At 48.7% G+C, this 14,041-nt stretch overlaps 1 protein-coding gene across 2 annotated transcripts in view; it reads right to left on the reverse strand.

Annotated features, from left to right (window-relative positions):
- srcap (Snf2-related CREBBP activator protein) overlaps nt 1-14,041 on the reverse strand; it is a 33,580-nt gene that overhangs the window by 8,066 nt on the left and 11,473 nt on the right. The window contains exons 10-29 of one of the 2 annotated variants that reach the window (XM_084485647.1): nt 13,893-13,982; nt 13,560-13,733; nt 13,192-13,442; nt 11,238-11,415; nt 10,980-11,116; nt 10,708-10,877; nt 10,113-10,442; nt 9,642-9,828; nt 8,857-9,026; nt 8,247-8,392; nt 7,350-7,568; nt 6,799-6,963; nt 6,483-6,635; nt 5,633-5,929; nt 3,341-3,546; nt 2,514-2,827; nt 1,899-2,101; nt 1,405-1,574; nt 592-788; nt 165-279 (exon numbers count right to left, since the gene is read on the reverse strand). In XM_084485647.1, coding sequence (XP_084341773.1) covers nt 165-279; nt 592-788; nt 1,405-1,574; nt 1,899-2,101; nt 2,514-2,827; nt 3,341-3,546; nt 5,633-5,929; nt 6,483-6,635; nt 6,799-6,963; nt 7,350-7,568; nt 8,247-8,392; nt 8,857-9,026; nt 9,642-9,828; nt 10,113-10,442; nt 10,708-10,877; nt 10,980-11,116; nt 11,238-11,415; nt 13,192-13,442; nt 13,560-13,733; nt 13,893-13,982 — 3,872 coding nt within the window. The remainder of the gene's footprint in view (nt 1-164; nt 280-591; nt 789-1,404; nt 1,575-1,898; nt 2,102-2,513; nt 2,828-3,340; nt 3,547-5,632; nt 5,930-6,482; nt 6,636-6,798; nt 6,964-7,349; nt 7,569-8,246; nt 8,393-8,856; nt 9,027-9,641; nt 9,829-10,112; nt 10,443-10,707; nt 10,878-10,979; nt 11,117-11,237; nt 11,416-13,191; nt 13,443-13,559; nt 13,734-13,892; nt 13,983-14,041) is intronic. The other variant, XM_084485646.1, reaches the window with a different exon arrangement.

Raw genomic sequence — 14,041 nt, forward strand, 5'->3', positions numbered from 1 at the left:
CATCCAAATCCGGTCTATCCCCGTTATGTCCATCACTAAATTTAAAAATATATCTAAAATTGATTGCATTGGTCAAATGCCCAAAAGAGGTAGTTATTGCATCTATTGATATGTAAAGAGAATGAGCATCCGGCTGTCCCACTGTAATGAGGGTGCACCCCTACCTCTTTGAAGAAGGCGGTGGTGAAGTTTCCTCCGTCGATGGCCATGTCTCCCAGCATCCTCTTCTGATTTGCCTTCTTCAGGATGTTCTCCTCCACAGTTCGCTCGCTTATCAAGCTGTCAAGAGACACCAAGAAGGCCAATATGTTGGTTATTGTTGCATATCATCACTATGGAAACCCAGAAGACCCAAACTGCACACAGCAGGGTTCCTGGAAACCTGGAAGCCCAGGACCGGGAAACAAACTCTCACATATTAAGATGCATGATCTCAGCAGTGGCTCAGGTGATGGGAGCGGAAGGGTACTAGTTTGTACTAGATTGTAAAATGACCTGCCTGGTTAAATAAAGGTTAAAAAAAAAAACAACAACGACCCGGCCCCATCACTGGAACAGCGGCCTGGTCCCGGGGGGGGGGGGGAGGCTCACCGGTAGATGTGCACGTCTCTGGTCTGGCCGATGCGGTGGCAGCGGTCCTGTGCCTGGGCGTCCATGGTGGGGTTCCAGTCGCTGTCATAGAACACCACGGTGTCGGCGCCCGTCAGGTTGACCCCCACGCCGCCGCTGCGCGTGGACAGGATGAAGCAGAAGATGCGGCGGTCGTTGTTGAAGCGCTCCATCAGGGACTGAGGAAGGGATGAGAATGTACATTAAGAATCACTTAATGTACGCACTTATTATACGTCCTACATCCTGGCACTCAAAAAAGAAAAAGAATACTTAGTTGTGTAGCATATTATCCTAGCTGTTTGTTGTATACGGGAATGGGTTAACCTAGCGATCGCTAGGTTAAAGGAGAACTCAGGCGATTTTTAACCCCATTATCAAAAACCTGACGAAAATTTATTCAATGTAGCCAGAGATCTGCACTGGCTGCCGGCGCTAAGGAATAGCTATAACGCTAACCTATGGGGGCAAGCTCTTTATCTGCTTTTGGGGCCTCTAAACACATTCAGAAAACCATTCCAAGACCTATGTAACACAAGTTGGTTCCTTACGAGACACCACTGTGCTCGTTTAACTCAAATAGTGTAGCGAAACAGTATAAACTGTGTTTTTGCATGGAGTCACTCACTTCAGATTACCCCGTTGACATATCCAGAAAGCCCTTACTAGCAAATAGCAGAGCGGAATGCGCGTGGATGCACATCCACTGTGGCTAGTGGCCATTTCATTGATTATCAGTATTTTAATGATATTATTTACACACACACTGTGGCAGTCTGTCACAGCAGTACAGACCTGTCTCATCTCCACGCGGGTGCTGCCATCCAGACGCAGGTAGATGTGTCCGTGGTAGTTGAGGAACTGCTCCAGCACGTCCAGCATTCGCGTCATCTGGGTGAAGATGAGCACCCGGTGGCCCCCCGTCTTCAGCCGGCGCAGCAGCGTGTGGAGGGTCTGCAGCTTGCCTACACACACAAGTGACAAATATATTTATTGTAAGTCACTTTGGATAAAAGCCTCTTACACACACACACCCCCCCCCCCCCCCCGAAGGAACAAATGCATATGATGTCCAGTAGGGATGGAAAAATCCATCCCTACTTTTAGTTGTAAAAGGAAGAAGCTTTACAAGATGACCAAAAGAGACCAAAGAAAGAATTTGGAGTCTCTGCCGTTTTTCAGATCCAATTAGTTTTTCAGGTAACAGGGTCAGATCCAGGTCGCCTTTCCCAAGCAGCCTTACAGAGAACTGCTTGCAGCAGACTAAACCAAGAAGGACCGGCACTCACCACAGTCGTACTGGATGAGCCTCAGGTCGGGGAAGTGGGTCCGCATGTTGCACTGGATGCGGTGCAGGTTGCGCGTAAGCGGGGCGAGCTGCGTGGACAGGGCAGAGGAGAAGACCGCCTGCTTGTGGCTCAGCGAGGGGGGCGGGTGGCAGCAGTGCATGGTGATGGGGGCCGCCTCCACCGGGGGGATCACAAAGGTGAACCTGGGGGCAGCGGGAGCACACACAGGGCATGGGGTGAGCGGGATAGCTTTTGATTGGTCTCGCAAATCAGACTAATGGATTAATCCATTAGTTAATTAATTAAAGTCTGATTGCAGACCAAGCTCAAATCTGGGTGAACGTTTCACTTTCACTTTGTGTTCGGGGAAAGGGGGTTTGTAAACATTCCTAGTGCCTGAATATCACGTTAGCTTGTTCCTATACACTTTAACTGCTTGGACAAAACCTCCAATATATGAAGAAAATCCCCCCCCTTAACCATCTGTAGTGAACAAGGCAACAAATTCTGAAGAGCTTTTCTACAGCTCTCTATAGTTTCTATACCTTCAGACAATCAATCAGTCTCTTAAATGGACAGGCACACAACCAACACAAGCAGCCCACGGTCCCGTACCGGTCTATCATGTGGTAGAGCAGGTTGAGCCTCTGCTCGGGGCTGTGGATGGCCTCCTTCAGGGCCCGGCTCTGGAGCCAGTGGTCCGCCTGGTGACGGGACTGGGCCAGTAGGCAGGCGGTGTGGCCCGACCGGCCCCACTCCCCCAGGGGGCCCAAGGGGGCCGGCGAGGGCTTGGAGCCCGGGAGGAAGGTCAGGAAGTCGAGGACCTCCAGGCCGTAGATGGGCCTGGCGCCGCAGTGGAGGTCGTTGACCCGGGACAGGAAGTCCAGCTTGCTGCGGTGCTGCTCCTCACGGAGCTCTGCCAGCGAGGACTGAGGAAGGGACGGGCAAGAATGTCAACAGCTGATGTTTGTAGTGAGGCAAAGCCGTAGTATTCAGGGTGCAAGTATTTTAAATATGCAAGGTACGCCGTAATGATCATAAATTCCTTCTCACTACTGGCCCCTTTGGTCTGTAAGTGAACAGCAGCGCTCGGACAACACTTCCTTTCTATTTCCGGGCAAAACCGGCACGGTTAGAATATAACAGAAATCAGCCCCCATGATGTGCTACGCCATGGAGAGGGTCTGGTAAGGCCTAGTGTTTTGTTTTGAACTAAAGTTGCAACCAGTTCATATATTGGTCATTTGAAGCAATTCCTCCATGTGAAAATCACACCCATAGTACCTTCAAAGTGACTAGGTTAGCGGTTGAAAAAAACTAAGGTGGATACGGTGAATACTACAGACCTTGAATACCCTTAAAATACTAAACAGCTGAATGGATAATGTGTGTGACCGTTCACACTCTGTGTGTTGATGAGGGGGCTTGACAGAGACACTGACCATGTAGAAGGGGGAGCGAGGAGGAGCACGGGGGGCGACCCTCGGCCAGGGTGGGGCTCGTGAGGCCGGGCTGACTTTGGGAGGGGGGATGGGCTTGCTGGCGCTGCTGGTGTCCCGCGGCGCCACTGCTGAAGACTTGGAGGAGGAGGAGGTGGAGGCCATCGGCGTCGACGAGGATGACGATGAAGGGGTCACCTGGACTGGAGCTTAGGAGAAGATGGGAGTGCAAAGCAGGAGAGTCAACAGAGTCTCACTGGAACACGTTTTAACAATTACATTTCACACCTAGCAGCATGGTCCATCGACTGATCAGTCAGTGCGTTTACATGACACTCAAGAAAGTTGTTAGTTATTATTAATTATGTATACACCTTAGTCAATCTTAAATCGAATCGAATTAGGTTTCTCATAGTCGAATTAAGACCCCTAGATTATTCGACTGTTAGTCGCATTAAGCGTGCATGTACGGATTGGGATTGGATTATGTGTCTGCACATGCTCGAGATCTTTTCCGGGGGCTGTGAGCCGGAAGTAGAAGGAGACGATAGTCGTGTTGTTGTCGCCGTCGGAAAATGAGAAACGGCGATTTATTTAAAAAGGTGGCGCAGAAGATGGAAAAAAACATTTATTTTGAGGTGACATGGACCCGAAGTGAAGTGACAGCTGTCCACTGAAAACTAGGGATGCACGATAACTTTTTTTTTTTAACCGATAATCGATAACTTTCAGCTCCTAAAGGCCGATACCGATATCAATAACACACACACACACACACACACACACACACACACACACACACACACACACACACACACACACACACACACACACACACACACACACACACACACACACACACACACACACACACACACACCGGGGGGTTTAGGGGAGAGGGCTTGCAAGGGGTGGGATATGACGTAGGGTCCACGACAGCCCTTGTCACTCAGGTGTGTTTCAGGCAGAATGGGCAGAACTCATCGCGATCATCTTAAATGTTGCTGCAGCGATGCATCATATATTACGTTGCATCCACAACATCCGTATCGATCGATAAAAGATTGGAGCATTGGAGTCAGACAAATAGAAGAAACAACGAATAAGAAAGACGTCGTTAACGACTCCGTTACCGGAGGAAGAGCGTCTTTTTTTGCTTCATTTCACATCTAACAAACACTTGGACAAATCTAGTTGATCTCTGTGTTTAACTGAGAAAACAGGGAGTGGAAGGCCAGGACCCTATAATGTTCAGTTCAACTGTTGTCAATAATAAGTGTTATGAGAGTTAGCGCATGTGTGTGCGCGAGAATGGCAGTGTGTGTGTGTGTGTGTGTGTGAGTGGACGAGCGAGGAGAGTGAGTGGTAGCGTGTGTCAGTTTAGTGAAGTAATGAACGAGTCTGGTTGTCTCTGTGCCAACGTGTACTGTAAATTAGTGAAACTAAGAATAAAGTACACAGCCTTTCAATAGACCTTATTCTATAAACGTCACCGCGTTCGCGGCGGCCATATTGTTGACATAGTTGACATTCCTAACATAGGCTCTACGCGACAAACTGAGGATTTGAGCCAGCGAAGGAGAGATTTATGGCTGGCTAGAATTAATAGGCGAGACTTCAGCCGACTACTCATAGCGAAGTCTGTTCCCAACATTTCACCACAGGTAACGAGAGAGTTACCTGTGGTAGTAGTTAGAGTTAGATCGGGAGCGTAAACTATGTTCCCCGGTCGCGTTTTTCGTAGGCGGAATCCGGAAAAAGTTCCGCCTCAAGCGCTAGGATTGGACAGACAGCCTGTCAGGCAAACTCACACGCTGACTCCTAACCCTAACCATAACCATAACCGTAACCCTCACCCTAACCATAACCGTAACCCTAATATTCATTCTTCCGGATTCCACCTACGAAAACACCGGTCACATACAAAGCGGGGAACATAGGGATGACCCCGTTAGATCGGTCTAGCACACAGTCTATACATTATTTTATCACAGGGAGTAAGTTGTAACGTTACGATGGATGGTTTCCATTTGATAACGTGCGAACGAAGCCATAATATTGATAACTCAGAACGACAGCTCACTTCACTCAGTTCAGACAACTCACTCTCAATCAGTGTCATGTCAACAAAATGGCCGCGGCGACGTAAAAAGGGGCGTGCGAATACCCTCTATAATCGGCGGCCGCTTCATTCCGACCATATTCCGACCTATAAGCAGACCCACTGCCGGTCACTCCACACCTTCTGACCAGGCAGCCTCGTTCAAAGCCCAGAACACCAATGGTCGTTCTCACCTGGCTGCACCACAAGGGGTGCAGGGGCCTGCACCACCTTCAGGATGGTGCGGGGGGGCGGGGGCAGGGCCGGGGAGGCGCTTGGGATCCTAGGGGGGGCCATGGTGTAGGTGGCGGTGGCGGGTCCAGGTGTGCGCTGGGAGACCGTCAAGGGGGTCCTGACGGGGGTGAACTGCAGAGGGGCCACGCGGGGCGAAGGGGCGACGGCCAGGGTGGGCACCGTCCCGCCCTCCTTGCCAGTGGCCTGGCGCACGACGATCTTCACGATGCCAGGGCTGCTCACCATGGAGGAGGACACTGGGAGGGGGGGAGAAGAGAGGTTCACGTGAGGAGCAGCAAAACGGCAGCAATCACACGTGGTCTCTGGGAGGGAAAGGGGGCCGTCTGGTGAGGACATGAGCACAGGCAAACCCGCATGGAAAAGGGAAAAACACAAGCACGTTAGAGATGCAGCCGCAGAGGGTGAACACCATGGGCCTCCCTTAACAAATGTGCAAATGCTTAGAATTCAAAAATTAAAAAACACCCAAAGAATGAAAGAAAAAAGTATTTCCACCAGAATGGATTTTCCTGCCCAGATTTTGTTTACACAGAAGAATGGAAACGGAAAAGGGAAGGGGGAGGTGTTGTGGACAGGATGGTGTTGGTGGTGTTTTGGATGGAGTTAGGGGGTGTGGATGGGGCGGTTGGCGGTGATTTGGTTGGGGTAAGAGTGTGGTGGTTTAGGTTGATGGTAGTGTGGATGTTGAAGTTGGGGTGGGGGTGGTGGTGGTGATGGTAGTGTGGGTGGGATGGTGGTGTTGCGGTTGGGGTGGTGGGGATAGGAGAAAAGAGGGGGAGAGGGGGAAACCTTGCGAGGAGACACTGAGAGGCAGCTGGGTCCCAATGGGAGCTGGAGAGGTGTGAACAGGGTGTGTGCTGGCTGTGCTGAGGACAGCCACCTGGGCCGGCTGGCTGATCAGGTGGTGCTGCCCCCCACTGGACACCAGGTGCATCACATTACCTGTTGAGAGAGGGACAGAGAGAGACAGGGACAGAGACAGAAAGAAAAGTCATTAAGTAACCAAATTAAATGCATTTCCATAGCACATTTGTATATAAAACCGCATGGTGCTTCAGAGTGCTAATGTCATGTTTCCACTTCTTAATCCCAGGTTAATGCTTACCTTGTACTGGGCGCGGCGGTGCCAGTGGGACATGGTGGATCTGAGCTCCAGACAGGGTCAGCTTGTTGCCCTGGAGCTGGAAGGTGACCGGTTTACTGCCCTGACACGATGACATGGGCCGGCCTGCCAGGGAGGCCAGCTGGGCGATACTCACTACCTCGCCAGCTACAGAGAGAGGGCACAGAGCAACGCAGTTCAGAAGCTGAACTGTAACCCTGCAATTGTGGTTCAAGGATCGTCATCTCGCTGTTCACCACCCTAATAGAATAGTATCATTCCTGTCCTGAAATACATCAGATCAGACTACAGAAAAACGACAGTAATCCATTCAGAATTGATCACACTATAGGAATGTATTACACTAATAATGTGCACTTCTCAAGTTCTGTTTCCCCTCTCCAACTCTACAGCTGGATGCGTGAGTGTCTCCAAATAAATGAGAGACTAATAAAAATATGCAACATGTCGTATTGAATTACTAATCAGCAACTGTGAAGTCTCAGACCGCAACAGAAGCCAAAAACAAGCAGAGGGTCAGTGTGGATACTTACAGGGCAGCCGGGCCTGCATGTCAGGACTGAGCAGCACCCTCTGGGGAAGGACCTGGCTGGGGATGGGGGTGGGCTGGGCTGGCACACTGGGCGCCCCGGGGGCAGTGGGGGCCCTGACGGTGAGGATGGGCCGGGGGCCACTGGACCTCACCGCCGTCTGGGGGTTGGCGTGCACTAGTGGCCGCGGAGGTGGGGGCGTGGTGGCCACTGAACACACAACTGAGAGAGAGAGAGAGACGTATGCAGATTAGGTTGTATGATCAGAAGCTGTATTTATTGCATTTGTAAATTCCTTTGATTTCTGTTGGAATACTCATTGCTCGTTGACCGGAAAAAAGGGGGCTGGTTGTAGTCTTTTCACTCGGTTCTAAACCTACTGTTGATACGCAGAACCGAGCGAAAAGAATACAACCAAACATAAACAGCCCCCCTTTCTGTTTCCGGCCAACGAGCAAAGAGTCTTCCGACAGAAATCAATGGGATTTACAAATGCGATAAATGTGCAACTAAACACGACAGAAACTATATTTCGCTACGATACTTGATTTGGAACATCAACGAACACCACAAACCACTCGGTGAGTTGCACATTTCTTAAAACAAACGTTTAGTGTTGTTTTGAGCACATGTTTGATTGCCCGTAGCCAGCCATTCTGTAGCAGGCAGGGCCATTCTAAATGAGCCAAATACCCGAGACATGACCAATAGTCAAAATTTCGGTGTCAACCACTCTACTTCATCCTAGACAACCCAGAAAGGGGGCTCAATGTTCAAAATACCGGAATTGTCCTTTAATAGATCAAAGCATAAAGATCAACAATAACGGCACGCCACACAGGTTCAGTTTTCTTTAACGACGCACTACTTCCCCACGTATGTTCATCTCTTGGTACTGACCTTGTTGGACCACGGGGGCCGTTGGTGGGGGGGTCTCGGCGACGCTAGGGGGTTTGGGGGTTTGCGCGGCAGGCGGCACCGGGCAGGTGGGCTTGTTCATGAGCAGAACCGGCCGACTGTCCGTCTTGGGCGGTGGTTGGAGAGTCCTGACAGCGAGACATCACCCAGGATTACAGGAGGCTGTGAACCGCTGACTTACACATTAGGCCCTAGTGGTCTGAGGATTACGGCTGATCACACCGGCTGAGAGGACAGCTTGTACTTTAGCAGACACACCTTATGGGCAATTTTTGGGGTACTGTGTTCACGTGCAGGAATTTACAAAATGGGGGCAACCCAGGTCGGGTTTGTTTCAATGAGAGACCACAGTGCTAAGAGACAGGAGTGTAAGTAGGCCAACTTGTGACTTATCGTCAGAAAGGAAGGCGGAACAATGAATTAATGTTTGTTTGTAAGCCATTAATTATTCTCTCAATGGTTTGAGGGATAATTGTAGGGTAGCTCCGGGGCACAGAATAGACGTGTGTTGCGGAAAGATAAATCCCTTTTCCACCTGGTCCTGAATGAGCCAGAGCCGTTCCACATTCAAAGCGCCCGTGTCTCCCCGTACCTGTTGACCTTCATGCGCACTGGTTTGGGTCGTGGGGGCGGCTCCGGAGACTCCACGATCTCCTGGATGAGCTGCCGGCCCACTTTGTGACGGGGCATGAAGACGTCGGCCCGGTACCGAGAGACACGGCCCTCCAAGCCCAGGAGGTCAAACATGGACAGGTCACAGCGCTGCGAACGGCAGGTGGGGGTTTGTTTTAATGCGAGACCACAGTGCTGCATCATGATTAATGGGTTCAGCCCTAACGCTAATAAGGTTGACTGAACGAAAACACTGATAAAAAACACGTAAACACTAATACAAATAATGTCCCCATTTCTAAAAATGACAAACCACAAGGGCTAACTACATCATGTAGAACCAAGGATTCCTTGGTCAGAGTAATCGTGATTATGGATTCTTCTTCTCGAAGCCTTCACATGGGCCCTTGTAAATCATCAATAAAACCTTTTGGAAGCGCTTTTCTCTCTTGCTAGTCAACCTGGTAAACAAGCGCAGGCATCCCCATCAGTCTCTTACTGCACTACCATGCCCTTACTAGGCACACACACACACACACACACACACACACACACACACACACACACACACACACACACACACACACACACACACACACACACACACACACACACACACACACACACACACACACACACACACACACAAATCCCAGAAATGCTGACTCTTTGCCCAACAAACAGCCGAAGTGTCTCCCTAGTGAGTCAACAAACATCCAGTGCGTGTAGTTCTCCTCTCGGGGGGGGGGCCCTCCTCACACTGACCTTCAAAGGGGAGACCTCCAGGACTTCCTGCACCAGGGAGGCTGTGTGGAACACGATGGGCTTGGTGATGAAGGGGGACTGGATGGGCCGCGGGTCGAACAGGTTGGGGTGGTTGCACACCTTGCGGAGCTGCATCAGGATGTTGATCACCGACATGAAGTGTCCGCTGGCCAGGGTTTCCCGTACTCTGTGAAACGGAGAGAAAGGATGACGGAGAGAAAGGAGGAGGAATAATGGGTTAGTCATTGTAAAGACAGGTCTTAAGAGGACTAAAACGTAATGATGTAAACAAACGCTTTTTTTTTTTTTTTACGGCTAGTGGAAGAAACATCCATACAAGAGGAACAATCATTCACAAAAAAAAAAAACTACAACGTTCAAAAAAAGGAAAGTAGCCCGATGGAAACCTCCCCAAACCTCTAGGCTCTGCTAAGGTGCCAAGGCCCCCGCTAAACGACAGCGACCACTTACGCCGCCTGCGCCATGAAGTCGTCGTAGAGGAAGCGCTGCCTCTTGGAGAGGCGGCAGCGCACCACGTGCTCGTACTTCTTGGGCATCTGCTTCTCCACGTCCACCTTGATCCGGCGCAGCAGGAAGGGCCGCAGCACCTTGTGCAGCCTCTTGATCAGGCCCTCGTTGTACTCCTGGCTGCCCTCGATCATCCCCGTCAGCGGGTTGGAGAACCACTCCTTGAACTCGCGGTGGGACTGGAACACGTGGGGCATGAGGAAGTGCATCAGGGACCACAGCTCCATCAGGCTGTTCTGCAGGGGCGTCCCCGTCAGCAGCAGTCTCCTATGGCTGTGGCGGCCAAGGAAACAGGGACTGGTTAGACCAGGTTTGAACAAGTTCTGTATAGCAGGGTATTACCCTTTTAACATATTTAGAATGAATTCATTTCAATTGTGAATGTCCCTTTACCTGTTTGAGAAAGCAGTTGGTTCCACCCAAATACAGTACACCAGAAGTTACATTTCAAATGGAAATAAGATTACGTTTTAAGATTCAGACTAGGAACTTCCTCCTTGAAAAGGCTGAGAGGAATCGGCCGTCTAGTTTTACCGACCTGTTGAAATTGAGAAGGCTCTGCCACCGCTGGGACTTGAAGTTCTTGATGTTCTGGGCCTCGTCCAGGATCAGGTAGCGCCAGGACTTGCGTCGGAAAGCCTGGTGATCCTGAAGAACCAGCTTGTAGGACGTGACACACACGTGGAACGCATTAGGCTTGGTCCATCCCTGAGGCAGAGAAAGAATCCATCAAGATGGGAAGAAAAGCTGTACACCTCACGATCCAGCATGTTGCGTTTCGTGGTTTAATTGCATGCACGTGTTACGCACCTGTCTCTTCATCTTGCGTTCCTTCTGACTGCCGAAGTAGGTGAGGATCTTGAAACCAGGACACCAGCGTTTCAGCTCCATCTCCCAGTTCAACATCACACTAGTGGGGACGATGATGAGGTGAGGGCCCCAGTTGCCTGTGTGCACAAGGTTAACAGAAAACCATGATTGAGTGATCTCCTGTACAAAGCTGCACAAGACTCTGCGTACATTGGTATTCATGGGGGGTGGTACAACCAAACACACTGAATGGGTTACCTTTCTCACAGGCCAGGTGGGCAAGCAGAGCGATGGTCTGAATGGTCTTGCCCAAGCCCATCTCGTCGGCCAGAATGCCGTTGAGCTTCTTCTCGTACATGGTGACCAGCCAGTCCAGACCGATATGCTGGTATTCACGCAACGTGCCGTCCAGGAGAAAAGGGATGGGCGTCTTGACCTGGAAATAATGGTCCAAATGGAAGGTATCCATTAACACACGATGGCTCTCCTTAGGGCTGGGCGATATGGAAACATGCATCATCACGATAATTATGGGGAATTCTAATTAAAACAGATAAATATCTTAAATGTTGAATTCAAAGCACCCCTCTTAACATTCCAAGTGATGTTATTCACTAAGACCCAAAAAACAAATCACGATAAGTGGATATCTGTATCACATGTCGTCACATTAACATGCAAAGATAAACGATAATATTGAACTAGAAAATGTAATCCCACGCATAAGGGACTGTGCATAGAAATGCCTGTGATCTTTATGATCTTTTAGCATGTTGCTTTGGATAAAGGCATCTGCTAAGAACCATAACCATATTTCAGTTAAATTCATCTGAGGGCTGTATAGCCAATGCAAAGATTGATAGTTGAGTGTGGATGAGTTGAGTTATGGTTGGACAGAAATCAGACACTGAACATAGAAACCATCAACTTCAGTCTCTTGTCTTCTCTTAATTGCACAACCTTTGAACAATTCTGTTTTCTGTTGGTAAGATGAGGGAGGTAGTTACATTAAAATGTAAATCAGTCAATACTAGAAAATGCATTTCTTGCATAAAATGCGGTGCGTGCTGTAGTAGAAATTTAGGTTGAAAATATGTTTCAATAAAGCCACATAGATTAAGATATAAAGAAACGTTAAATGGCTTAAATCAAAAGTCTAAAGTCTAAATGGAGTAAACAATGTAACCTTCCACACCATTTAAAAAAATGTAAATGGTTGGAAACAAATAAAGTGAGAGCTGAATGAAAAGCGCAAAGCATTGCTAAAAATGCAGAAATGTAAAATTAATTGAACTGGAGACTCTGAAAGGTCAAATGTATTGCCCTGCACTGCTGAAAAATTGGAAAGCTCAAATGTATTGCAGTGCACTGCTGAAAATCCTGGAAGCTGAAATCGAAAACTGACTGACGCTTGCACTACCTGAAGACGCAAAGTGCTGAAATACATTGTTACAAAAGATGGAAGCTAACTGTAATACTGTCAAAGCTGGAAGATAGTAGTAAAAGTGGTACTAGTTGTAGTAGTAATGGTAGTAGCTGTAGTAGTAGCTGAAGTAATAGTGGTACTAGCTGCACAAACGATATGAAAGGTATTGATTGATTATTAAAGAAGAATAAAGAAGAAATAATCCCGCCAGTTCTTTTTAAAATCAGCCGAAATTGAATGTACTCGCCTAATGCTCATTTTTCCAGCCTAACATGATTTAAAGTAGTCAAATTGGGCGTGAAAAAACACCCAATCTGGCAACGCTGCCTGAAGTATTAAAAAGTAGTCAAATTGAGCAGCAAAAACTGCCCAATCTGGCAACAATGCCTGCACGTCCTCGCGCTCCTCCCTCAGCGTAAATCAATGAGACCAACTGAAAACGAGGCGGACATGGAACTTAAACTGTGATTATGAAAAAAGTATAAAGGTAATCAAAATTCTGTTTTCAGATTATTGAAGATACAAGTGTCTTGATTTGTTAAACCTTTGAAAGAAGGTTAACGATAAAAAATTGACCAAGTTACGAAGTCTGTAAGTAGTGTGAGAGAGTGTCAGAGATTGACTTCCATTGTAAGAAATAGTATTTTAAAAGTAGAACATCTCAAAAAGTATAACGTTTACAAATACAATCTGTGCTGGAACAGGTCTCCTCTCCGGTCAAAAGGACCTGCTCCGTGTTCAAGCTATGCTAGTAATACAGGTCATGTTCTGGTGACTGTGACCCACCTTAGTGGTGGCCAGCGTGTAGCCTTTGGGTTGCAGGCTCTCGGCAGTAGCAGCAATGTGGCTGATCTCCTTCTTGGGTCTGGAGCCGGCGGACGGAGGGCTGTTGTCTCCCTCTTTGAGCAAGACCTCCATCCCTTCATCCCCACAGCTGTCCTCGTCACTACCTTCCGCCTCGTCCTCTTCTTCCTCTTCCTCCTCACTCTGCTCCTCGTCCTTCTCACTGTCCTCTTCCTCGCTGTCTTCTGGTGAATCTGAGACACAGACATGCAGAGACATGAGGCTTGATTTTCAGACAAAAAATTACTTCGGGCAAACCCCTCCAATTGTAATAAGAAACCAAAGAAGGACATTTAGTTTTGAGCCAATACCTGAGGAGGAGGAGTTGGTTTCCGCATCGCTCTCATCTTCCTCCGTCTCTTCTTCTTCATCCCCGGACACCTCTGAGTCTGAGCTGGCTTTAGAGGCGGACGCAGAGGGCTCCTCAAAGTCTGACGTGTAGGCCCCCTTGTACTTCTCCAGGAGCTCATCCATGCTCATGTCACCTGTTGGGGATGGGCAACAGGATATCATTAAATGTACAATGGTTCTGCTTGAAAGAATACATGAATGAATCAAGCTATAGTCTTTATTTATTCTATTTATCATTTATCATGGGTCGGCCACCAGGTTTCAGTGTGAATGTATAACCAAGAGGACTGTACCTTCTTTTGCAAGGTCATCCAGTTCTTCGGCATGGTCCACGGTGCCCTCCACCTTCTCCTGGGCATCGATGGTGTCCTCCTGATCCTCCGCTGTAACCAGCATAGAGCAGACGCACAACGCTTCAGTCATGATGTTTCACCTAAGATGC

The sequence above is a fragment of the Micromesistius poutassou genome (genome assembly GCF_964030765.1).
Source record: "Micromesistius poutassou genome assembly, chromosome: 21".
NCBI lineage: Eukaryota > Metazoa > Chordata > Actinopteri > Gadiformes > Gadidae > Micromesistius > Micromesistius poutassou.